General features: G+C 35.0%; 1 protein-coding gene across 2 annotated transcripts; it reads right to left on the reverse strand.

Annotated features, from left to right (window-relative positions):
* Window positions 1–1,557: 1,557 nt before the first annotated feature.
* LOC113062619 (TBC1 domain family member 20-like) lies at window positions 1,558–27,624 on the reverse strand. Of its 2 annotated transcripts, none has more exons than XM_026232595.1 (8): window positions 27,416–27,624; window positions 26,664–26,849; window positions 26,429–26,509; window positions 25,060–25,246; window positions 24,664–24,765; window positions 18,413–18,554; window positions 13,779–13,963; window positions 1,558–4,182 (listed from the first exon to the last, which is right to left on the reverse strand). In XM_026232595.1, exons 1-8 carry the CDS (start codon window positions 27,477–27,479, stop codon window positions 3,930–3,932), a joined length of 1,200 nt encoding a protein of 399 aa, XP_026088380.1. In that variant the 5' UTR covers window positions 27,480–27,624; the 3' UTR covers window positions 1,558–3,929. The 2 variants fall into 2 exon arrangements, with proteins under 2 accessions (XP_026088380.1, XP_026088381.1); XM_026232596.1 differs by having other exon boundaries at window positions 3,930–4,182; window positions 26,664–26,844; window positions 27,416–27,617.
* Between the last annotated feature and the right edge of the window lie 175 nt (window positions 27,625–27,799).

A 27,799-nucleotide genomic window follows, 5' to 3' on the forward strand; every position in this document is an offset into this window, starting at 1 on the left:
GGCAGAGGGAATGATGGGATACTTCGTTGCATGGGTGCTGTGAGTCTTTCATTACCTGAGCTGTGAGAAATCTAATCGACAGCCCCTCCATCTCGACAGGCGCCCATCCATTCACCGTCCCGCTGCTCCGGCTGAATGCGACCCCCAGTAAGCCGTTCTCTCCTCCTTTCTTAGTTTCATTCGCTCGGTTTCCTTCTCTCCTGGCCTTTGGCGGGTCCATTGAGCTCCCAGCATCTATCGCTGTACTTGCTGTGCTTTCCGTGACCTTGCCGTACAGCGAGATGCTCCTGAAATAAAAAAATAATAAAAAACCCCAACCCTGCACTGCAGCTGCTGCCATAATAACCACAAGCCTCTGATCACGGAGGGAAATAGACACGCTTTGTTTTAAAGGAAGAGTTCAGCACAAGATTTGCTGTAAATGTACTCACCTTCAGGCCATTCAAGATGTAGATCAGTTTGTTTCTTTATCAGATTTGGAGTCACTTGCTCATCAGTGGATGGTCTGCAGTGAATGGGTGCCGTCAGAATGAGAGTCCAAACAGCTGATAAAAACATCACAAGTAATCCACAGCACTCCAGTGAAAAACTGCGTGTATGTAAGAAACGTATCCATCATTGAGGAGTTTTAACTATAAACTGTTGCTTCTGGCCAAAATACGAATCCTCCAGTGAAAAAGTCCTGTTGTCTCTCACTTTGAAATCTTGATATATTTGTTCAAATCTGTTTTGGCTTGTAGATAGTGTTTGATCTGTGCAAATTACATTTTTGGATGAAATCATTTTCATTTTCTTCTGGAACTCCCTTCCATTAGCCTTGAGAGCTTTGGATTCAGTGGAAGCTTTTAAAAAATGCCTTAAGACGCATCTTTTTAGACAAGCATTTAATTAGCAATATGGTTTTGTATGTTTTTGTGTATCTGTGTATATTTGTATGTTATGTGCATGAGTATATCTGTTAAGTGTATATTTTAATTTAATTTTGTGAAGCACTTTGTGACTTTTTTGTCTGTGAAAAGTGCTATAGAAATAAAGCTTACTTACTTACTTACTTTTTGTCTATTGCCCCAAAAAATAAAAATCCTATCCAGCTCACAATAAATGCTCAACTTTGAGAAGTCTCAGAAACTATGAAATCATTTCAGACTTGTTTGCTAACTGATCAACCAGTTACTAGCCAGATTTACTCTTAAAAAGAAAGAAAGGTTCCAATATGTTTTCAGTGATGCAGTGGAAGAACCATTTTTGGTTCCTCAAAGAACCTTTAGTGAAATGTTCTAAAAAGAACCATTTGTCTCAGTGTGAAGAATATTTTAATAATCGAAAGAACCTTTTTCCACTATAAACAACTGTTTGTGGAATAGAAAGATTCTGTGGATGTTAAATGTTTCTCATGGACGCATCAACACCAATAAAGAACCTTATTGTTTAAAATGCAAATGCAATAATAGCTGAGGTCTTGTGGTGAGTGCTAGGCCTAACACAGATGATTAGGGTCTATTTACTCATTTTGGATTCAGTAAAAGACGTCAAGTAATCTGAAGGAAGTACACAATTTTATTCTAGTTGATCTTTCACAAAGCTTTTTTTTTGTGTGTGCGCTTTTGATGACCTAAAAACATTCCAAATAAGGAGCTAAAACATAGTGTTTGATTGTAAAATATACATTTGGAAAGCAACTAACACATTACATAACGTCGTAACACAATACATAACATTTTCAGCAAGGATGCATTCAATTGATCAGAAGTGACAGTAAATACATTTATAATATTACAGAAGGTTTCTATTTTTCATCAAAGAATCCTGACAAACAAAATGTATGAGGGTTTACAAAAGATAGAATTCAGCACAACTGTTTTCATCATTGAGGATAATCAGAAATGTTTCTTGAGCAGCAAATCAGCAATGATATCATATCAGAATGATTTCTGAAGATCATGTGACAGAAGACTGGTGTAATGATGATGAAAATACAGAGGCGCATCACAGGAATAAAATACATTTTAAAATATATTCACATAGAAAACAGTAATTTTAAATTGCAATAATATTTCACAATTTTAATTATATTTTTTGGATCAAATAAATGCAGCTTTAGTGAGCAGCGTCTTTCTAAAACAATCTTACCCAATAATATATATATTTTGAACTTTAGTTGATGAATTGCACTCCATTATTGTTTAATAACTCTTATTTTAATGCATTTGGACTTATTTTATGTCAATTACTCTCAGTAAAATTAAGTTAACTAGACATATTTTATATTTACTGTATTAAACTTATTTAGTTTTCTGTGGCCAGAAACGTCTTATATTCATTTGTCATTTGAACAACACAAACCTGATAAATAGCACTTTGGTTTGAATTAAATTCCTATTAACAAAGCCATTCTGACCCTCACCGGGATGAAGACTTACTTCACACAAACACATTATGTCTTCCTGTTTGGCAGTGGTGATTTTGGGTTGAGGGCACCGTCTGGTAACAGCCGCTCATCAACACTCAAGGCACAAACAGAAGCAGCCAGCTGTGGAAGCTCTGACATCACTTCCTGTTGTCAGTCGGGCTCCGCCTGCCTGGAAACACAAGACTGAGACAGATATGCATTGCTCTTTTTTTAGACGGCTTCACAGCTTCTAAGGGTAGGAGCTGACTTTTTAAGAAAGTACAGAGCTGAAGGGCTGAACCTGTCAATATAACATTAATCAGAAGCTTTAGTCATTTATTTTGATGTAACCCAAACTACGGTGTTTTCTGGAGTTTTTAAATGGACTGCACTCCATTATTAAATTATGTCAAATTAAATATGGCCTTGTTAGAAGTCAGTCTTACAGGACAGAATTTGTGCCCTGGATGTCATACACTGAAAAAACATTTGGTGTCGAAATAATCATCACTCATAAATCGCAAGTAAATTTTATAAAGTACTAAGAAATTGCAAGCAACACATGAAATTGAACATGAAACTTTGAATTAGCTTATTCAAATATTTTTTTGTAACATTCAAATGATCTTGGTTTTATTCGCAACTTCAATGCAAAAGCAAAAAACTAAAGATTGTGTTTTTTTTAAAGCACATTAATTTTGAAATCCAACAATTGTTTTTATGATTTATTATTTGAGACAAGAAAATACGGTTTCAGCTTTTTAAATACATTTTACAAGTATAATTCCATGTGTTAATGTCATTTCTTTGTAATTATTTGTGAAATTTACTAGCAATTTCTGAGTGAACATTTTCAAATGATATCCTACAAAACATTTTACAGTGTGAAATGTACACCAGAAATTGGTAAAAATCTTTTTAAGATATCTTAAAATTCTTAAAACAAGATAAATGTTCAAAAAAATCACTTATACAGCATATGTTAATTTATTTTACCCTATTAATGTGGTGTCTTGCCATAAATGAACATTTTTAACCATTCTGGTCACTGGTTTTTGCAAACCAAATTTTGTTTTAATTATTGGTAATTTTTCACAGAGGACAGTGGTTGATTTCTGAAGCACCTGAAGGCATGAGTGTAGTTTGCTCTGTGGTTGTAAAGTGCTGTGTTCACCGGCGAGTCTCTGAGGTCTTTCACCCGTTTTCTTCGCTTAATGAGCTTCACTCACTACTGACGGCATTCAGCAGAAAAAACAACAACCTTTTAATCATTTGTGCTGTTGAGAACAGCCTAGCAGAGCACTTTCTCTGACTTTCTGCTGATGGAACGACATCCAGAAATGCTTATGATTACAAAAACCTTGTTTGACTCCTCCCACTTCGCCAATACAAGCAAGGCTCAAATCTATAAATAATAACAACAGCATGGTTTGGAAATAAATAAGCTACAGTTCATTCTCTCCGGGTGATTTGCATCACTTAACACATATTTGCAATTGCAGTACACCCTGTTTGGCACATGGGAGCGAGGCGTTTGGTGTCAGAAGAGCTGCGAGAGAAACTCCGGAGCCCAGTCCATGGCGGTCTGAGCCACAGCTAGCGCCGCCGCTCCTAACGTGGCCGACAGACCCCACACTGCCATTTTGACTAGCTGGTTCGTGCTCGCTGGCTGGGGGCTCATGGGAAGAGTTAGCTGGTTTTCATGCCGCTTATGAAGCTGTTGACGAAGGACGGAGTCGGGACGCTGCCTCAACGTCGACGTCTGGAAGTCAGTAAAGGTGCTGATGGCGATTCTGAGAAGAGAAACAGAAAGAGTGTAACTGTAGCATTGTTACTATACTATAGAAATAATTAGTACTTATACATTTTGAATTTTGTGTCTGTATTTTTATACTTTAAATTTTTGTTAAAGTTTTCTTAAATTTGTTGCGTTTGAGTATTCTTTTTATTTATTTATTTTTTTTTAAATACAGCTACTTCGTTTTTAGCTTTTATTATTATTTATTTTCAGTTTAAGTAGTTTTAGTGCATCTAAACTTAATTAGCATTTTATATTTTTAGTAATATGTTTTATTTATTTTCATTAGATTTTGTTTTAAAACTGTTTATTTGTAATAATTTTATTTCCATTTTAGTTTGTTATTTTAGTACTTAAAACTAAATGGGATTTTTTTTAGAAATGTATTTTATTTTATTTAATTTTTATAAAGTTTATTTCAGTTTTAGTCATTTTAGTACTTCAACAAACTAAATGAAAAACATTTTTAATATTTTTATTTTAAGTTTTTGTTGTGTTTTAGTCATTTTTATTATTTGTTTTGTTTTAATATCTATTTAGTTAATTTTTATACTTCAACTTAAACTAAATGGAAATTAGAAATTTTTATTCTTACATTTTAGTAATTTTGTTGTGTTTTAGTCATTTTTAAGTTTTATTCCATTAGTCATTTTATCTTGAACTAAACAAAACATTGTCATCTAGTGTTTTGCTTTTGCACCTACAAGTTTTTTATATTCTATTTTATTTTGTTTAGCATTTAATTTATTTTAATGAACTTTTATTATTATTATTATTAGTTTTAGTTAATGATAACACTGGTCTCTTTACAGTATCCTATCCAGGCATTTTGGTTAGTAATTTTAAGGAAGTTATTTTAGTCTTTAGTGAAAAAGAAATGCATGAAGTCACAAAAATCACATCCAATTAAAACAGATTTAATGTTTGAAATCCAAATGAAAATGTATTTGCAACTTGAACAGATAAGAAAACCTTTTCCCCCTTCAGAATAAGATGCATCAAAATAAAGCAGTACAGCAGCAGGAAAAGACTAACTGGGTGAATCATAGAACAAAAGAAACAGAGAGAAGCAGAAAGATGGACTGAAGCGGTGGATGAGCACGGACTCATGGCCTCTAGTCTCAATCAGAGACCCGGATAAAGCCTCATTTCCAGAGCTCTCCCAACTCCTGTGGAGCCCATGCTGAGGGCTACACCACTTTCTCTCGACAGTTTAGAGGAAAAACATCATTAAAAAATCATAAAATATTCAATTCCATTTCATTACGGTCTCTATGGAAGAATAGTAAACATGGAATGCAAATGCCTTTCACTCAAGATAATAAAACTGGCAGAAATACATTCAACATTTAATGAAAAAGTGGCTCTTGTACAAGAAATACCATGAGCAGGCACTGACGGGCTCAATGTCTTTAAGTCTACAGTGATTTTTGCTCTCATGCCTCAGATTCTCGGCCTTCCCCAGCTCTCATTAGTATCACCAGCTAATGCACCACTGCTGAAAATAGCTGAGAGGTAACAGCAGAGCAATTAACTTTTAAACTTTCTCTTTACCAGTGAAGGCCCGGGAGAGCCAGCGACACAGACCCAACAGAGCTCTGTCAGAGTCAGCCTTAACCTCTCGTGAAAGGATCGTTACGCAGCGCTCTTCCATCCAGCAACGGTTCGCCGAAAAACCACGTCGGTCAGGTTACTAAAAGCTCTAAAGAACTGCACCGTACTGCAGCTCTTCTCATGTCAAATATTAGCTTTGTGCAAAGTGCAAATCAGGGTTATTATCGTTTACTAAAACCATAGAAAAATGTATTACTTGAAATAAAACAAACAATATATAAACTTGGCAACATTTCTCTTTTTTTACACTGAAGTACTAAAATAACTATTGAAAAAAACTAATATTGATAAAAAATTACTAAAATGTTAAAATTAAAATAAAATATCTAATTGAAAATATATATATATAAAAAAAACAACTACAATCAACATTATCATTAATATCATTTATATACTATTACATTAATAATATTTTACTATTTAACAATTATAATTTAATGATATTTAATTATAATTAAAATAACACTGATACGAAGACATAAAGTGAGTGCTATGTACAAACATGACTGAGATCTTGCAAAAACGATGCTTGGTTTCATCGAGTTATTTTATTTCAGCTCGTTCAAAATAGCTAGTTCAATTCAAAATATTAACAAAATCCACAATAGTATATTAAATAACAGTTGAATTAAATAATATTTTTTAAATTAAAAAAAATTAAAAAACGTAAATGCAAAGATGTAAAAAGTCAGCTCTCTGTACAATATTTACTGAAATTTTAAGTTATTATTTCAGTTACTTGTCAAGGCAACATTTCTCCTTTTCATTTAGTTGAAGTTGAATTATATAACAAAATAAAATACAATACACACTTAATAAAAATACATATAAAAATTAGGTAAGAATTACAAAAAAATTACATAATTACTAAAACAATGGCGCAAAGACAAAGTGAGCGCTATAATCACAATTTAAAAAAACTGGTGAAAAATGGTGCCTAGTTGCATTGCACCAGGTTTTGGTGCCAAAAACAATTTATTCTCGTGAACATATGGAATAGAGCACAACTTTCTTTGATTGTTTCCTCACAAAAATCTATCCATGACTTCAGAAGCCTTGCAGATGGTGCTTTTTTTGGTGGGTATTTTTTTTGGAGCTTGGCAGCCGTGACACTATGACCTGTTGTTGTATGGCAAAAACCAGGTAAAGATTTTTCAAAGATTGGGGTACAAAGTATAGACAGGTTTCGAAGGACGCGAGGAGTAAATAATTATAATTTTTTGGGAGAACTGTCCCTTTAACTCTCTACACGATGGGCTCTGCGGGGAATCTCTCTTCCAGCATCTTCAGAGATGTATTTTAGTCTTTGGTTTCCTCTGACTGCTCTCTTCAAGGTGGCACATGTCTAACGGTCTTTGATCGCTTTTTCTCCCTCCCTCTTGTCTCTAAAAGAGTTTCTAATTTTACCGTTTCCTCTCTCTGAAGCAGCAGATTGTGTGACCTCTGTCACATCATTCTTCTGTTTTTCCCCTCGCTCTCTTCCTCTTGCTCAATCTGTTCTCGCTGTGGTGAGGAAGATACAGCAGATGATGGATGCGTTTACACTGGAAGAACTTTTCTACGGCTGCACTCAAACCATCACAGTCTTCACGGAAATCCAATCCTCATCTTCCTCCTCTGTGAGGGTCTCGTTCACTAATGCTCACATAGATGTCATTCAGTAGATTTGCACGTATATTCAGAATAAAACAAACCACACCCAAGTGCTCAGATGTCTGAACTGAGCACTTAATATCCACTGGTCCTAAAATTGCCTCTGTTCTCCTGCAGGTGTAACATGCCTGTAAACCTGATCACCATTAGAGCCTCGGGAGCCCGTTATTGGCTTTTAGAGCATATACTTAAACCCCTCTCTCTCTCACGCTGTCATAATGTTATGGGTTAACACAGTTCAGTGGGATGCTCTAATTCAATGCGTCCTTCCATCTAACACACATGATGGCCCTATTATTAGACACTTGCTGCTGAGATGGTACGCCCAATTACCCACGAGTCTGCACTCGCTCGTGTGAGTGTGTGTGTGTGTGTGTGTGTCCTGCAGGCCTTTGTGAATCAGCTCTGATGTCCTGTTGTCCTGATGACCCGTAAGTGCTGGCTCTTCATCACGTCAACAGGAGCTGCTCATTGAAGTGTGCTGTGATGCACCAAAGACCTATTCTTACTGGACACACATTACAGGAGGAGATCTATGGGGTCTACCATTAAACTCCAGGGGATCCAATAGTCTTTAACGGTGCTCTGAAGTCATGTCAAAAAGATAGTATTTAAGAGGTGAATGCATATAACGCCACCAACAAAGTCGTAATTATGAACAGGGAAACTACTTTCTTTAACGCAATAGTTCACCAAAAATGAAAATTTGCTCACCCACAGTTCATCCAAGATGAAGGAGAGTTTGTTTGTTCATGGAAACAGATTTGGAGAAATGTAGTATTGCATCACTTGCTCACCGATGCATGCTCTGCAGTGAATGGGTGCCGTCAGAATGAGAGTCCAAACAGCTGATAAAAACATCACAATAATCCACACCGCTCCTGTCCATCAGTTAATGTTTTAAAGAGAAAAGCTGCAAGGTTTGTAAGGAACAAATCCATCTTTAAGATGTATTCAAATAGGAGTCCTTTACAAGTAAATTTGTTCTCTCATTCTGACGGCACCCATTCACTGCAGCAGATCCATTGCTGAGCAAGTGATTGAATGCTTCGTTTCTCCAAATCTGATGAAGAAACAAACCCATATACACTTTATATGGTCTGAGGGTGTGTATATTTTCAGCAAATTTTCATTTTTGGGGTGAACTATTCCTTTAAGCCCTGGGTCTACTTATTAATTTTACAAACCTAGGAAGATTCGCCCAGTTCATTGATCATTGTAGTCTGGGAATTTGTAAACATGACTCTGGTTCTTAGCAGAAACAGTCAAAAATAAAAATAATCCTTGTGTAGACAATGCATCAAACAAAGATCAGACTTTTCATGTAAATCTAATGCAGCATGTCTCAGACCCATCACTGCATATTTCAGATCTCCCTTAGTTAACACACCTGATTAGCTCATTAGCTCATTAGCTCATCAAGCGTATCCGTGACCTGAATTAACTGTGTCAAATAATCCAAAACCTGCCGCTTCATGGGGTTCTGCAGGAAAAGGACTGAGAAATACTGAACAAACAGCTATATCTGTAGTCATGGCCTAGTGGTCAGCTACGTAGCTCACACAATTTGAGCTCATCTCTTCCATTGCTCTATATCTATAAATAAAAAATAGGAAAATTCCCCCCAAAATCTTGTGCAATAAAATATGCAACAGACTGACTGATTTGCTTCAGCCTTTCCAAAGTACGCAAAAGATTTATAAAGGTGCTTGAGGCTTCAGGCCAGCTCTAGGTAGATCTAATATGGGTGTCATGTTCCCGAAATCTTTCTATTTAGTTTGGCAGATCTCCTGCACCCTGTGGTGCTTTATCTGAATATGGGTAGCTGACGCATAACATGGCAACTACCCAGACTAACTTTTTTAAATTAAGATGTATTTGAACACAAATGTGAGTTTGTACGAATGAATATGGAAGACTAACTCTGTCAGGAAACTTTTTAGCCCCTGGTTAACATTTCCTATGTGACATCAACTGAAAAGAAAAGTCGCTTCAGAAGCGGAACAAGTTATTACTTAACATTAATCTTACATTAATTTGATGTAAGAATTTTTTTTTTTGAATTACCTGGATGGATGACCCAATAAAAATTAAACCAGGAATATGAATTAAGAAGAGATGAAGAGATGTAAAGTCACCATTGTGATTAATAAAGCCTAAGTTGTAAGATATAAAGTCGCAGTTACAAAAAGTAAATGCAATTGTGAGTCACAATTACGAAAGATAGATTGTGCTCATCACAGCGCTAAATACTTAAATAGTTAGACTTAATAATATGCTATTTATTTTCAAACATTTTTTACATTTTAATCTGGACTACAACATGCCTGTTAAAATAGGGTGTCCATAGATATAACAAGTTAAATTTTAAAGACCTTTTTTTTTAAACCCACCTTATATGAAATTTAAGACCAAGCTTAGATTACATACATACATACATACATACATGCATGCATATTTTAGATCTACTGTAATATATATTTCTGCACCGATCATGACTTTTTTTTATGGCTGATTTTTTTTTTTTTTTTTTTACAAGAAAACTGGCCAATTCTAATAATCAATTTTTTTTTCTTTAAGAAAAAAATTATGTTGTACATAAGACACCTGCGCAAAACAAAAACTGTAGATGGGCTGAAAGAAAATGCAAAGTCATTCTCTGACAGCAGGAGGCGCTTATGGAACAGCAGCAATATGTTTCCTTGATTAACACTGTAAACAAAGCAGCGCTGCGCTTATGAAAATGGAGATAAGAGAAAAAGAAAATGCCATCTAAACTTTTCTCAAGTCAGCTCCCCTCACCACAAATTTGATACATATATTTTTCTTCCTATATTTTAAGCATCCTGAACAGAGATCTTGCTTTAACTGCTGCAGTATTTTCTCCTCTTTGCATCCATCTTCAGTGTCTCTGGCCTCTATTAACAAAAAAAATAATTAAGACACACCAAATTGGAATTTAAGACAATTTAATACTTTTTAAGGCCTTTTATTAAGCTTTTAAGACTTTTTAAGGATCCGCAGCCACCCTGATAAAGTCAGAACTGGCAGATATAAAGTTGCAATTATGAAAAAAAATATGCAACTACGAGATAAAGTCGTGTGGAAGAAAGATGCAACCGGGAGATATAAAGTAGCAACAGAAAAAAATAGAAGCAACTGTGAGATGAAAAAATATATATATATATTCTATTATATAAAGATATACAATTGTGAGATATAAAATTCCAATAATGAAAAGTACAGTAGATGTAATTAGGAGATATCAAGTCACAACTGCCAAAAAAAAAAAAGAAAAAAATTGGGTAATTTAAAGTCAGCATTGTGAGATATATAGTTGCAATAATGAAAAATAGATGCAATTTTGAAATACAAAGTCACAATTACAGGAAACATCTGCATACAAACACCCTCGATCCATAAACTATACAGGTGCTTGCAATTCTCCTCTAGTATTTGATCGAATCAAACCCGCAACAGGCAGCGCTAACGAACACTAAACACTGAGATCAGAGCATCTGTCTCGGTGATAATATAATATTGCTGCGTTTATGAAGTCAGATGCACACGGAGGCAAGGATGTTAGCCTGAGGGGGTGAGTAGGGGTTTTAATGAAGAACGTTTGGGGGTCAAAGTCATTAGGGAGGACGTGCCACTGCTCATTACAGCACTCCACAGGGTCAAACAGAACAATAGAGATCAAGGTCATGGGTCACGGGCTCAAGAGAGGCTGCTCATTTCACTCACACACACGCGTATGTTCTTCGCTTTCAGTGGGGCCACAGATGCGGGTGGGGGAGGGGCTATGCAAAACAGTGTAGAGCTTTAATAATCCAGGGAGGCGGAGCTTCCTTATTGCAGGGCTGATTTGCATAAGAAAGGCAGTCATCATTCATGCACTTTTTTTTGTCTATTTTTGTTGTTCTTTCTCTCTCACTATAGCGTTTATGTCTTTGTACGGGTCTATCTCTCACTCTCTTTTTCTTTTCCTAATTTCTGTCTCTCTCTTGCTCTTAATCTTCATAGGCGACAGCAGACGTGGGGAGATCTTAAACAAGACAGATCCCTCCTCTGATGGCTTTTTCAGCGCTGAGGGACTTGAATTCAGTTCCCGCTGAATGTCGGAGGAATCGTTTCCTTCTGCCGTAAGATATAAATCATTAAAGTGGCTTCACCTGCATCTGCAAATACAATCTACAGACCGACAGCGAGTGTTTAGACATACAGGGGTGAGACGCAGACAGCTCCGGCTGAGTGTCTTTCACGTCACAACAGGGGCGCAACAGTCTCACCGTGTGCAGAGGAAGTGATATCATACTCAAAAGCTCCACCTGATGGACACAGGCAGAAACAAGCACCCCACAAGATGACAGGTGTGTGTATGTGCGGGATTACACTGTATGCTGAAGTATAACAGCACTGGAACTAGTATATTATTTATATACTAGCCTACTAAGGGCTGAATGATTTGGAGGAAAAAATAAATAAAAATACTCCAGGTTTGCTGAACTTGTTTGTAGGAGGTGCAGAATTTGGCATGAATTAAAACATATATGTAAAATACGCTAAAATAATTTTGTGGTTATATACTAATATATTACTATTACTAATAATAATAGTAACAATATTATTATTAAAATATTAAATAAAATAAGACAATGTTGTAATTATACCATTGTACTGTAAAATAAAAAGTATAATATATAGTATAGTATAATATTTACGAAAATACAAACAAATTTATTTCATAAATTCACACACAAAAAAGATTATTATTATTATTATTATATTACTAATATTAAATATCTAACAAAATAAGAAATATATTACTATTGTAATACTATTGTACTGTAAAATAAAGAGTATAATATATAGAATATTATGTAAAAAACTATTTAAAATTAATAACGTATCAAACAATAAAATAAAACATTTTACAATTGTAAAATTGTACTTAAAAATATCAAGTTTTTAATGCTTTATTTTTTTTTTACAGTACAGCTATAAAATAACAATACCAATATTATTGAAATCAATAGCCTTAATTTCTTAATTTTTTTATATTAAACCTTTTGGCAGGAAACAGGAGGAAGCTCATTAAAGTTCCTCTGTTGGTGCAAAGTTTTTAAACCCATCTCATTACAAATCTGGAATAGCTGGTGCATGTTGTGATCCCAAATGCATGTTAAAAGCAGCCCAAAGTCACAATAGTCACAGAGATTGAGATTATGTGAAAAGAATTGCTCTGAAATCCTAAAAACCCCAGATCATGAGCTGCTCATGTGTAAATGAACACACTGCAGTGCTTCACTCTGAAACATGCAGTGCATAATAAATCACAGCCTTTGTTTTTTGTTTCAAATTCTAATAGTAGTATAAGGGCTTAACGATTAAAGGGGGGGTGAAATGCTATTTCATGCATACTGAGTTTTTTACACTGTTAAAGAGTTGGATTCCCATGCAAAACATGGACAAAGTTTCAAAAATTAAGTTTTACGTTTGAAGGAGTATTTCTGTTCCCAAAATACTCCTTCCGGTTTGTCACAAGTTTCAGAAAGTTTTTTTCGAGTATGGCTGTGTGACGTTAGATGGAGCGGAATTTCCTTATATGGGTCCTGAGGCACTTCTGCCGGAAGAGCGCGCGCTCCCGTATAGCAGAGCACTGAGAGCACAACAGACTTCACTGATCAGAGCGAGAGCGTCGCGAAATGTCACAAAAGAAGTGTGTTTTTGGTTGCCAGGGCAAGACAACCCTGCACAGATTACCAAAAGAGAAACAGCATTAAGGGACCAGTGGATGGAGTTTATTTATACATAGCATCAACGGAGTTGTGCAAGTGTTTGTGTTTGTTCCCTGCATTTCGAAGATGCTTGTTTTACAAACAAGGGCCAGTTTGACGACGGATTTGCGTATCGTTTATTTCTTAAGGATGATGCAATCCCAACGAAAAAGGGTCACGATCATGTGTGGTTTGTTTTGGATGATGGTTTTTCCCTCACGGTAATGTCACAGTTTCCACATGCTCTCAACGCAAAAGCCTACTGGCACTCGTGATTCTTTAGCTCCGCCCACACGTAACGCCTCCAGCCGGTCGTGTTTTTCCGGGAAAAATCGGTACAGACTATCTTTCTCTTATGAATATAATAAAACTAAAGACTTTTTGGAGTTATGAAGGATGCAGTACTACTCTATAGGTACTCAAGATTAACAGGATATTGAGTGAAAACAAGCATTTCACCCCCCCTTTAAGTAATAAAGTTACAGGTTGTTATTTACTTGTGAAGAGCTCTGCAGAAGTGCGTGTGTGCAGATGTAAGCCTCACATGTTGTGTGACTGCAGCGCTGCAGACTGGGTCAGCAGAGAGGGCGGGCAGCTGATGAACAGGCTCTGAGCTCGACCAATCAGCTCCTCGTACGGCAGATCCTGAGGCATCTGAGACAGCAGGTGATGAACGCTGGCCATATCACACTCACTGCTCTTCACTTCCTTCTGTCTGTACAACACAATCTGACAAGAGAGACAGAGAGACACGGGTCTGTTAGTTTCAGCTTCAGACGGGCCGCTGATCTAATTAACTGGACTTTTGTAACTATATCAGTCCACTAGGACATGTCATGTTACATTTTTTTTTATTGCACTTCTGAGGAAGAATAAGTAATTGAAGAAGTCGCATTTTGTGAGGTTTATAAATTCAAAATGAAAAATATATATATTTTATAATATGTTTTTATTCACTTGGTAGCATGTATACTAGATATCCATGAGCAGAAAAATGTATTTCGCTGTTATATCTGTGACATAATCAGGTGTGATCAGGTTAAAAAACAAGAAATCAATATGAAAAACAAAAGTGCTAAAGACATTAGCCAAAACTATGTGCTGAACCCCTATTTCTGCCTTAAGGCTGGTTCACACGGCAGGATAATTAGGCCGATTTTATCCCCGATTCACCCCTTCCGACAATCTTAGGATGCTCTGATTATCGTAAAATAATCTGATCAAATATTCCTGCCGTGGTGTGGTGTGTTAAGACCGCTCTCCTCTGCTCGGAAGAATGTTGGGACCGCTCCGATCTCAAATCGGGGATATCCAACATGTTGGATTTATTTTGCCCGATTTCTTCTCGTGTGTGGTGTCCCCCGAGGACAAACAATCACGCAGCCTGTGGACTGTGGCGTGTAGCCAATCAGAAAGCGAGGTGACGAGGCGGTGAGGAAGTACCAGGAAACAAAATCAAAACAGCCGGCGTATATAATATAACAAATACAAATAAAGTCGAGGGGCATAACTACATCCACAACTGCAGTCCACCAGAGTACATGGAAACGAATATATGAATGTTTATTTCAATGGTTATTAATCTGTGTAGTACTTAACAACATTTCTATGAGATAAAACAACTTTCCTCCATATCATGATGTAGCAAGTATAGTCCATGCTTGCGTAGTCTCCACCTCTTTGACCATCGCCTTTTCTTGTTTTTCTTATGTTTTTTTTTTCCGTTAAAAACAAAGCACAAACTATGGCCACTGCATCTTCTTCGTCCGCCGTGATTGTTTACTCTGAAGTCACGTTTGATCTCGAGGGATTTTGCGAGATTTCCCGTCTGACCTGGGAATGCTCGGGAGTCAAATCGGTTCGTGTGTGATGTGTTGATATTGCCGTGTGGCTGCATACCACACACTGAACGACCAAAACTGTTAGACCCGTGATTTTTTAATCGCCGTGTGTGGGGTCTCTCAGGTTTGGAAAATCCCGTGACTAATTAAATGTGAACCAGGCCTTATTTATATGATTTTTATTCTTCAAAATGTTTTTTTCTTGTTTTAAGCATCAAAATGAGTCATTTTATTTGATACACACACACACGCACACATATACATACATACATACATACATACATATATATATATATATATATATTTATTAATATAATTTTTTATTCATATTTAAATAATACTAAATATTTGAAAATACTAACAATAATATATTTATATATTACATATACTAGTTATATATATATATATATATATATATATATATATATATATATTATACATTTAAAACTTTGCTTCACATAACTTATGTTTTAAAGGGGGGGTGAAATGCTATTTCATGCATACTGAGTTTTTTACACTGTTAAAGAGTTGGATTCCCATGCTAAACATGGACAAAGTTTCAAAAATTAAGTTGTACGTTTGAAGGAGTATTTCTGTTCCAAAAATACTCCTTCCGGTTTGTCACAAGTTTCGGAAAGTTTTTTTTCGAGTATGGCTGTGTGACGTTAGATGGAGCGGAATTTCCTTATATGGGTCCTGAGGCACTTCTGCCGGAAGAGCGCGCTCCCGTATAGCAGAGCACTGAGAGCACAACAGACTTCACTGATCAGAGCGAGAGCGTCGCGAAATGTCACAAAAGAAGTGTGTTTTTGGTTGCCAGGGCAAGACAACCCTGCACAGATTACCAAAAGAGAAACAGCATTAAGGGACCAGTGGACGGAGTTTATTTTTACAGAGCATCAACTGAGTTGTGCAAGTGTTTGTGTTTGTTCCCTGCATTTCGAAGATGTTTGTTTTACAAACAAGGGCCAGTTTGACGACGGATTTGCGTATCGTTTATTTCTTAAGGATGATGCAATCCCGACGAAAAAGGGTCACGATCATGTGTGGTTTGTTTTGGATGATGGTTTTTCCCTCACGGTAATGTCACAGTTTCCACATGCTCTCGACGCAAAAGCCTACTGGCACTCGTGATTCTTTAGCTCCGCCCACACGTAACGCCTCCAGCCGGTCGTGTTTTTCCGGGAAAAATCGGTACAGACTATCTTTCTCTTATGAATATAATAAAACTAAAGACTTTTTGGAGTTATGAAGGATGCAGTACTACTCTATAGGTACTCAAGATTAACAGGATATTGAGTGAAAACGAGCATTTCACCCCCCCTTTAAGGATAAGACAAAACAAATACATTTTTTAATTATTATTCTAATAATTTAAAATGTATGATTGTAAATTAATATAACTGAATTATAATACACAAAAAATACTAACTGTAAATGACATTGTGATATATATATTAGGAATTTGTTGTGGGTTTTTTAGGAGCACTTGGTAAAACACACACACACATATGACACTGAGAAATGAAAAAAAAAAAAACATTTAAATAAGACTAAGGTACAAAAAATAAATGAATGATAATAATAATAATAATGTGATAAAGAAGATTTATGTACAGATTTGTGCATTATTTACTGTATCTTGGACCAGAACATATGTGTATGTGCAAAACTAAACTTATAAGCAAACAGCAATGAGGCTGCCTTAAGATCTAACCATAAAATACACCAGAGTTCACAGATCAGATGTCCTCCAGATGTCCCCCCCCCCCCAGCACAGGTCAAATAAGAGCAGTGCGTTTCTGCTGTTCAGAGATCCCCGACCTAACTATAGGATCAACTACATTTCCTGCTGGCTTTCTTCTCCCGACTTCAAACGGCCGCTGGCCTCCTTTGCTTTCGCTGTTGTCTCTAGCAGGGGAGCGGCTCGTGGAGACAGAAGAAAGAGGCGCGTTTAAAGGATTCCAGCACAAACCTCTGGTGAATTCATTAGAGTTGTTTAATTAACTGTTCCCGTTACAACAAAGTGCCCTCGATTCTCGCGTCTGACGAGGAAGGAGTGGAAAAATAAAGAAAATTCTTTTCCTCTCTTTGGAGCAACGTTTGTTGTTGTTGTTGTGCTGATGAATTAGCTTCCGCCCAAATAAGTGTATTAACAAACACGGAGGCAAAACATGGTAAACAACATCCTCCTTTAGATTACAAAAGATAGAGACAGTTTGTAATGTTATACATGTGTCAGACTGACAGCCTTTAATTAATAAAGTAAATCAACTCAAATGTAAAATGTTTACATAAATGTGTCAAATGTGTATACCAGTAAAGACCAATGTTGTAATTATAACTAAAACTAAAAATTTAATATTAAATGAAAAACTTGAACTTAATATCGCCGTTGCAGCAAGTGAAATAAGCTTAAGTTGAAGTATTAACATTTCTAAAACTGAAAAATAATAATAAATAAATCAAAATATAATAATATTAATAATCAATATTTTTATTTTAATATATATCAATATTTAATATAAATATTATTGACAGAATCATTTCATATAAAAAAATTTAAATGTTTTAAATAAATCAAAATGAAAACTGAAATATAAAAAATAAATAAACGATCATAATCATATTATAATATGTATTATGTATTATTAAATATAATAATAATAATAATAAATAAACGATCATAATCATATTATAATATGTATTATGTATTATTAAATATAATAATAATAATAATAATAATAACAACAACAATATATTAGATAAAAAAACTAACTTAAAATTAGAAGTTGAAATAAATTGAAGTGGTAAAATGACGAAATGAATATCTTGCGTTTTTAAAAATGTGATGCTAATCTCGACACTGCAGTTTTAAATGAAAAAACGTGTTTGGTGTGCCTTGTTCTTGTCTCTCTTTTGGCTTGGAAGTCGATGTTGTCAAATTGGACAAATGAAACTAAAGCGCTTGTCCAAGTCCAGGCAGATGAAGAGAACGGCGCAGCATTTAAAGGTCATTTCAGATGACTCATGGAGTTTAACAGTGTTTTGATGCTGATGTGTGACGGTTTCTTAACAGCAAGAAGACGAAAAGCTGATGCTAGTGTGAACAGCAGATATGATGTATTATAAACAGCAGATATACAGTCATTTAAATGTGAAAGTGGCTTTTTCAGTGTTGAGTGTTGAGATTTAAGGACACCCAGTCAAGTTAAAAATAGTTTTAAAGAGACTTCAGCTCTTTTCTCTCACTGAAAAGGTCATAACGCAGCCCTGCCTCGACGCGCTGGAGATGGAGCGACTAAAGTACAGACAGCAGAGAGATGCTCCTCCTTACCACAGCGGCGAAGTAGATGGCCATCAGTGGGTGAGACGCCAGGAAGAAATCATAGAGCCTCAGAACATGTCTGAAATCCGACAGGACGTAACCGTACCATGTGATCAGCCAGCTGAGGGCGAAGATGGTGCCCACCTCAGACCTGCAACACAAAGACAATCGTTATTAGATCTCATGCATTAGCCAACATGAACTAACAATGTGCAATGTGTCCTCCAGCATTTATTAATCTATTAGTCATTTTATTAGCAATGCATTAATCTATTAGTAATTTTATTAATAATGCAATAATCTAGTAGTAATTTTATTAGTAATGCATTAATCTATTAGTCATTTTATTAGCAATGCATTAATCTATTAGTAATTTTATTAATAATGCAATAATCTAGTAGTAATTTTATTAGTAATGCATTAATCTATTAGTAATTTTGTTAATGTATTAATCTATTAGTCATTTTATTAGTAATGCATTAATTTATTAGTCATTTTATTAGTAATGCGTTAATCTATTAGTAATTTTGTTAATGCATTAATTTATTAGTAATTTTATTAGTAATGCATTAATCTATTAGTAATTTTATTAGTAATGCATTAATCTATTAGTAATTTTGTTAATGCATTAATCTATTAGTCATTTTATTAGTAATGCATTAATTTATTAGTCATTTTATTAGTAATGCATTAATCTAGTAGTAATTTTATTAGTATTGCATTAATCTAGTAGTAATGCATTAATCTAGTAGTAATTTTATTAGTAATGCATTAATCTAGTAGTAATTTTGTTAATAATGTATTAATCTATTAGTAATTTTATTGGTGTGCATTAATCTATAAGTAATTTTAGTAATAATGCATTAATCTATTACAAATGTTATTAGTAATGCATTAATCTATTAGTGATTATATTTAATTTAATAACAATTCATTAATTAATCTATTAATACTTTAATTATTAATGGATAAATGTATTAGTAATTTTATTAGAAATGCATAAATCTATTAAAAATGTTATTGTTAAAATAAATGTTAAAAAACATTTATTAGTATTTTTATTTAACTGATTGGTAATTAGTCCATTAATCTATTAGTTATTTTATTAGTAATCATTAATCTATTAATAATTTTATTTAATTTATTAGCGGTTACTTAATCTTAGTAATTTTATGATTTCATTTCTTCTTAAAATGTAAGTAATTTTGGGTTTTTGTCTATATGTACATATGTGTTTTATTAATTTTTATTTCAGTTTTAGTACATAGTTAAACTAAATGAAAATTAGAAAAGTTCAGTAAATTGTTTAAATAAAATAGTTTTTTTTAAGTTAAAGATAAATTTTTTACATTTTATTTTATTTCAGTTATTTTATTATATTTTAAGCAATGAAATGTATTTTTTTAACTGAGGTGTGTGACTGTAACAGAAGTATAAAGACTAACACGAAGCATGTATAACGTGGCCCAGCATTTGCGTGTGTCATGTAGAGTATGAATCTGGCATAAGTAAACACCCTCAAAGGCAACATGGCCTTTGAAAGAGCCTATAATCTGTGAAATTGACATTCAAACAGAGAGTTCTCCTGAAACTCCTCTAAAAACCCACTGTAGCATTTGGCTCGTGCACAACACAGGAACGCATGTCTGACACATTCATTAATCACCGTCACTGATGTCACTGATGTTCTTTGTGAGCAATTTAACGCTGCCGTTGGCCTTTTCTCCAACCTGTAAATGTGCTGCAAGGCCACGAGTACATGTAAGATGAGAGCAAATACTCTTTACATAAGGGCTACATCAGATATTGAAATAAAATTGATAAAGCAAGATGGCCAGGGACTAAAGCTAATGTTCTGCTTGAAAAAAATGTCTGCCATGAAACTGTCCGTGCATTACTTCATTAAAAAAAAAAAAAACGGGCATGGCAAACATCTAATTGTTATTATTATTATTCTTTTATTAACATAATTTAATCAAATTATAAAAATTAAATCAGAGAAATATTACTATACTATTGAACTGCAAAGTATTTCAGATTTTTCTTTTGTGTGTGTATATATATATAACTTTCAAAAATTTAAACCAGCTTTTATTATGGTGGAAAACCACAGAGAAATGTCCCTTTTGAAGTGCTTCTTAAAGGTACAGGTTGTAGGAACTGCCACAAGAGGGCGCACTATCAAAACAATAACAATCGCGTGGTTTGATGACGCTAAGGAGGAGCATGGATAGGATTTGTTGTCTTCTACCCAACCACTGATGGCCATCAATCAGATGGAAAGATAAATCATGGATTTAACGGAGGAGGTAAAATTTTATAAATATTGTGTTTGATGTCATAATTTTCAAACATGAGTTCAACGATTTGCGCTAGTAGATTACATACAAAGTCAATGCAAAGACGCGATCAGACTATGGATTAGATGCATCCTCACGCTATGCCCCGCGTTTGGCGTGTATGCCCCATAATCCTAATCTTGTTGATCGTTATAATAGCATACGTTTACTGTAAAGATACGAATCAAATCAACTCAGCTGTCGAGTATAACACAAGTGAGATCGGCATCTCTTTCTAGTTGAAGTTTGTTGCGAAACTACTTCCACATTTGTCCACGACACTGTTGTAATGTGGTTTCTACGTCAGTAAAGGTGGTAACAAAGGATAACTTACGTCATTGACAGGTGACTGCACTGCCCCGTGTCACTGTTTAGAATGGGGATTTTCTCATGATTTACAAGTAATTAAAACATTAGAGATATTGTTAGTGATCAGCTGGATAAAATATATAACACTAGCCTAGTGGTTTTTGGATATTTTACTGCAAATATCTTACAGATTGTAAGATTTTAATGCTTTAATGGAATATTAGATGGAAATAATATAATTAATTTATACTGTAACATAAAATTAGTTTTATTATGCAATTCTTTATTTTACAACATATTTAATACAACTTAGTTTAATATTCTTCTTTTATAATAATCACAATAAAATAATAAATTGGATTATGATTTTTTTTTTCAAATTGCAGAAAAACTAAATATCCCAATGTGAGTTTTTCCCAGTATCACACATCCCTACCTTGCATGTCCAGTAATGATGGAATTGTAATGATTGGCAGCGGAGGCCCTTTCTGGAAACCAAAAATGATTAAGAGCTCAGTAAATGCTTCTCCGTACAGAGCGACTGATGCACAGACACGAACAGCAAAATAACATTTCTTTTTTAAGCCGTCCCATCTGCCCATGGGCTTTTTAAAAGTTCTGCGGTTTTATGAACTTCTTTGGAAAGATTGATAAAAGCAAGAGCAACAGCACCTGAGTGAGCAACACCATTAAACCTGTGGACCGAGACGCACACATGCAATATTGATGAAGAACCTCTTATTCTCTACATTTTAGATGAGTCGCCATTAAAAATAACCTGCTTTTACAAGCGAAAGCCGGAAAAGCCGCACGCAAAGCTGAACCACAGGTTTATGTGAATACTTGCACACACACATAAGTTGACACACATTTATGATGTCCCAAATCTGTATCAACAATATCAACTATTTTGTGGGCTTGCCACACCAAACAGTTTTCACATAAACAAGATGGTTGCACAGCAAGTAAGCATGCACTTAAAGCATCAGGTTTAAAAGACAAACAGCACAAGCCTGACAACACTTAGGATGCATGTGGGCAATATGCAAGCTCTTTTAACCGTCCGACACAGGATGAATGATAACGGTGATCAGTATGTGAGTTTCAGCCCTGGGCTTACTTTCATACGACCTTATTTCTATACCATCCACCAGCATTTTTATGCAAACTTCAATATTTTGTTTTCTGTGAGGTTTAGCAATTTCTGCTGATGTAAATATGCATGTCATCTAGCTATTTTAGCTGACTGTAGGATTTATCAAAATTGCAAGATTGACTTAATAGTCTTGGAACCATCAGCTAAAACAAAATAATTTCATTAACTTCATTATATGCATTAGCTTAGATCACCATCACAAGACATGACTTATATAACTGTTATTTTTTCCTTAACTGTCTCATCACATTTGTGATTTATCTGCAAACATTTTCATGCAAATTATAAACTATAAAATATAAAAAATTATAGTAATAAAATAATAATTACTATCATTACACATTATTACAATAGAACGTCAAAAAACACTATAACGGTAAAAAAAATAACTAAATAAATAAATATGTAAATTATATAAACAATAATAAATAAATAAATACTATCAAAATCAAAAGATCACACCTTAAATTCCAGAGTACAGGCAAATCTGTTGACTAGACAATATACATACAGGTTTACTAATAAAAGTCTTAAAATGAACAATTTAATTATTTACTACAGTGGAAACAAAATGTTATTAAACTTCCAAAAGCTCATTAATATTGTAAATTAATTTAAATCAGATGTTCTCTACTTACTGAAAGTAATTATTTGTTGAAAATATTTTGGCGTGTTATTTTTTAAGAATTTGAATAGTATTTTATAGTATTTATTAGTATTTTATATATTTTATAATAATATTTTGGGTGTTCGGTTCCCTGGGAACACATGATATGTAAAAATGGATAGCCTGAATGCACTGTAAGCCGCTTTGAATAGAAGCATCTGTTAAATGCATAAATTTAATTTAATTTAATTTTAATAATTATTTTGAAATATATGATATACAGTATAATTTAAGTTAACTTATTCAGTCACACATGCACATTTATTATATACAAATATATTTTTGATTTATTATACATAAAAGAATTCAGACACTTATAATAATGCAGATGAAAAATAAATACTTTAGAGTAAAAATGTTGGTCAGGAATGTAAAAAAATCAGGAAAGAACCAATTTTTATTGTTGAGCCCTGTGGCAGGGCCTTTGGTGAAGGGCACAAATTACTCTCCCGTGAGAGCATTTCATAAAGCGCCTGTGTGTGTGTGTGTGTGTGTGTGTGTGTGTGTGTGTGTGTGTGTTTGTGTGTATGTGTGTGTCCTTGCAAGGAAATCAGGTTTGAACTGACAGCGGTGAAGTGAACCGTACATCCAGTACTGCTACTCCCCCGTCTCGTCTGATTCAGTTTAAAGAGCTACCATCTACTGGCAGAAAACGCACAGACATTCAAGATCCACGTCAGATTTCAGCAGCTTTTATAGTCGCAGACAGTGTCTAACAGAAGAAGATAAACCTGTTAACAGGAGACGCTCTTTCATGACTCTGTCTAGTCGTTTAAAGATGCCTCTGCTGCCCTCTTCAGGCCAGAGACGTGTATTAACCTCAGCTGGATAGAGAAGCGTTTCAATCAATCTTCTGGGATAACAAGCTGATACCCATGAAAAATTATTTTGACTCATTTTTTAACACATTTTCAGTAATGCATTCGGAGCAGAAGCACACTGTTGAAGTGCTTACATCAAATCTTGCATAAAAATGTCTGTTCTAAAGTTTTGTAAATAGTCTTTTTAGAACTAGGACTATAAGAATGATGGCTGATCTCATGGTTATTTGTTATCAATGTCATTTCATAAAGGATAAGTCATAAGGCTGTCATAACTGACAGCATGTCACAGATGCTGCAGTTAGAGATTTACTTGTATTTAACCCAGTACATTTTCTTTAAGTAAACTTAAGGGTTGCTTCAGCTTGATACGTTATATAGCTTTCCACTGTAGCTACTTCAAACCTATCAATTGATCAGTTCATCTGCATAATGATGGTGGCAGTTATGAAGGCCTATTCCCACCACAAAGTTAAATAAATAATAATTGTGACTTTTTGACTTTGTTTCTCCCATGATGTGTTAATATATTTGTATATGGGGCAAAAAAAATTGAGGATATTCATTTTTTGCAGTGCATTCAATATTTAACGCTATGACTTTATGAATTTAAGACTCTCTATTCTGACTTAAGGTCTTGATTTGTGGAAGGGTGAATGAAGACTTTTTAAGACCGGCAGTTACCCTGTTTTTATCCTGTGGTGGAAACGTGATTCCCCTTGGAGCAGCAATTTAATAAAAGACAAAAACGACCTGCTAGGCAATATACTGCCAAGTTATATAGTTAATTAGTTTAACTGGAGGATGTTTATGGCTGACAGATTAAAATATAATTGATGCGCAGTCACAGCTGGTTATTTACAGCAGCTTCAAACATGCAGGACTACCTTAGTGTTTAATCTCTGGAAAACCTGTAGTACACATAATAATGTGGATTAATCATAGATAATCACTAGTCAGCAGTCTACCTGATCATGAAGTCATGTAACTCTCGGTCCATGCGCTCCAGAATGGGCATCAGGTAGTTTAGGATGTGCTTTGTGCTGTCCATGGTGGGGTCCATGAAATCCCTGCAGTTCCCAGAAGAATAAAACACATGAACACTTGGCAACATCAGAGTAAAACAAAAGAAGCCATTTTTGTAGCTCTGCATTTGCAAGGTCATGGATTCGACTCCCAGGGAACGCAACTGATAAAATCTCACTGTGCTAACCAAATGCATAAACGTTCAAGTTGATGGTCATACGCTATCAGTCAAGTTTATGATGTATAATCTTAATATATCCATCTGTGGGAAATGATGTGATACTAAATTCTCTTTTGGTGCAAGAAGCAATGCATAACACTAGGTCAGCTTAATTCACCTGAGATGATGATTGGACAGTTTCTCCATGATTGCGATGGTCATCCTCTCTCCCACCACCAGCAGGAAGGTCACCACGATGTCATGATAACCCTGGTAATAGTGCAGCTGAGGATTTCTCCTCAAAACATCCAGAATGATGTCAATCAGCTGCTCCTGGAGAACCTCTCGCTCATCCACACGCATGCCTGAGAACAATTACATCACCATAAACACAAACATATTACTTTCAAAAAAGCATGGCAGATGAAAATGAATTATTCCATTATTGTAAGAACAAACACACGCTGCACTAGACGTAATGATGTGTAAAAGTCGCCTTGATCATTGCAGCTTCAATCCTCAACAGTCCATATATCACATGGGAAGCTCAAGGTATTTGTGTTGGGATAAATAACACACAATCAATGCATTGTTCTGAATTCACAGTGAAGGAATGTCCCCGAAGGACACTGGAAAGAGTAGTGATAATACAAGCAAACACTGATATCAAAAAGAACAGAGATGTTCTCAATGAGGTCCAGAAAATATGGGATATAAAAAAAAAAAAAGCAAATATTTATATCAAGAGGAATATCTGGAGTTTTAAAGGTCACAAGTCTACATTGAAAGTCTAATTTAACTCTGGAAATACGGAACATTTGAGGGTTAAATAAAACAATGTGAAACAACGAAACACAACTAAATGAATTTTAAAAAGATACTTTAATATCTTATTTCCCTCCCTGTTCTAGACAACGTTTGAAACTTTGTATTTTTGCCTCATCAAGATGAACTGATTTGTTGCATTACTCATTTTTGAGTTGGTTTGGATAAAAGCGCCTGCTAAATGAATAAATGTTAACATATGCTGTAAATATTTCACTATCAAAAATGCATACTGATAATACAATCTGCCAAGGAAATTGGTTGCCTTTTTTTGTTTATGTATTTTCAAATTGATGTAATTTACGATGAAAAACATAATTCTTTGTTAAATCACTTTTTACATATTTTAGATATAAACTTTTACAGTAAACTGGACATTAAAATGTATTAGAAATGTTTAATCACTAATTTGCACTTAAATTGTTATGTTTTACTGATAATATAATCTCCAGTTAAAATATTTGTGTTATCCAGGTTATTAAAATGTTACTATTAATCTATTGACTTAAAATTGTTTGGCTTGTTTTATTTTTTGTATTTTAAACTTATTTTATTTATTTATTTTTAATTCATGCAATTTACAATGAAAAATTAGATTTTTGTTTTGTTTTTCGGTCATATCTAATTTTTCATATTTTGGATGTCTCAAAACAGTCCTGAGTGACTGGATCTGATCATGTGTTGGTGTGTCATGGTCTTTGACTCATTTATCCGATACTGACCTTTCGGGAAACGCCGCATTGACCTCTTGACATCGAGCACCACCTGTCTGTAGTCTTTGTGGTCTTCTCGGACATCTTTGGCTTAAAATGACAAAAATAAGAAACAAAGTAAAAAACAAAACGAAAAACCAACAACAACACTGACGTTACTGTGGTACATTCCACTCGCAAAAACACAGTTGCTTTAACTTTTTTGTTTAAAGCGCTATATAAATAAAAGGTGACACACACTTACAGGGTTTTGCAGGCAGATTGTACACATTGATACTGAGGAGTTTGGGCCAAACTTTTCTTCTGATGTCATCCGTCAGCAAACCTCCTTCGCTCAGAGCCGCCCGCTGCAGGGTCTCGATGTCCACGGGGTCACTGTTCAGGGCCTGATGGATGTCCAAGAGCTTCTGTTTCTTCCAGGGCAACTGTTCTGCAGAAAAAGTATAAAATGTATGAGGCAGGATGCTAAATTAACACTCAACATGCAGTAAAATAAATGCCCAATTGGCTGTGAACTTTCCTGGAAACTGAGCAATTTACAGTATATAACCTATAAATCATGATGCAAGAATAAACATCATAGCCAGAGCTTCATATACAGATATAAACATGCACTTAAACCACCAAAACTAAATATAAGGAACAAAATCATGATGACATAGGATGCTGTGAGAGTACGTCAGCACAATAACCTTCCCATATATAGAGCAACTGCAAATAATCTCTAGATGACCTGAATCACGAATTAATGAACTAGACATCATTATACATTTCTCACTTATTCAATGACATCATAATGGAGCTGTCAATCATTCCGTATCTAACGTACATAATGGATCTCCTCACACATTCAGTGGCATCATAAATCTCTCGTATACACTTTAAATGGCTTTCTTATTGATCTAACGGCGACATCATAACGGACTTCTCACAAAGTCAGTGACATGATAATGAATCTTCTAAATACATTCAGTGGGTTTATAACCGGTAAGTTACCTTCATGTCTCCTGACAGACGCTTGCGATCCGCTCGCCGGCAGTCGCTTTCTCGCTTTATTCATTTCTTATGGCAACCCAAAGTCATGGGGATACCGAATACATGCCTTTACGATGATTATAATATAGTTTTATTGTAAAACTGACAGTTAAAACGTGACGTTTACGTTTCCCCTCATATCGACATCGCGACGTGGACGAGTGGGTGCTCGTCACGCGAGCTTTACTCTCATTGGCTTAACGCCGGTGAGTTACACAACCAGCCTTGACTGCTGTCAACGTCTCATCTGATTGGTTTAAAGACGTTGGAGACGTCGAGAGGCTCGACGCCATTGGCTCATTTCAAACACCTGCTGACAGACATGCGGTGTATTATATTTACAAG

This window comes from Carassius auratus, chromosome 44 (assembly GCF_003368295.1).
Source record: "Carassius auratus strain Wakin chromosome 44, ASM336829v1, whole genome shotgun sequence".
NCBI lineage: Eukaryota > Metazoa > Chordata > Actinopteri > Cypriniformes > Cyprinidae > Carassius > Carassius auratus.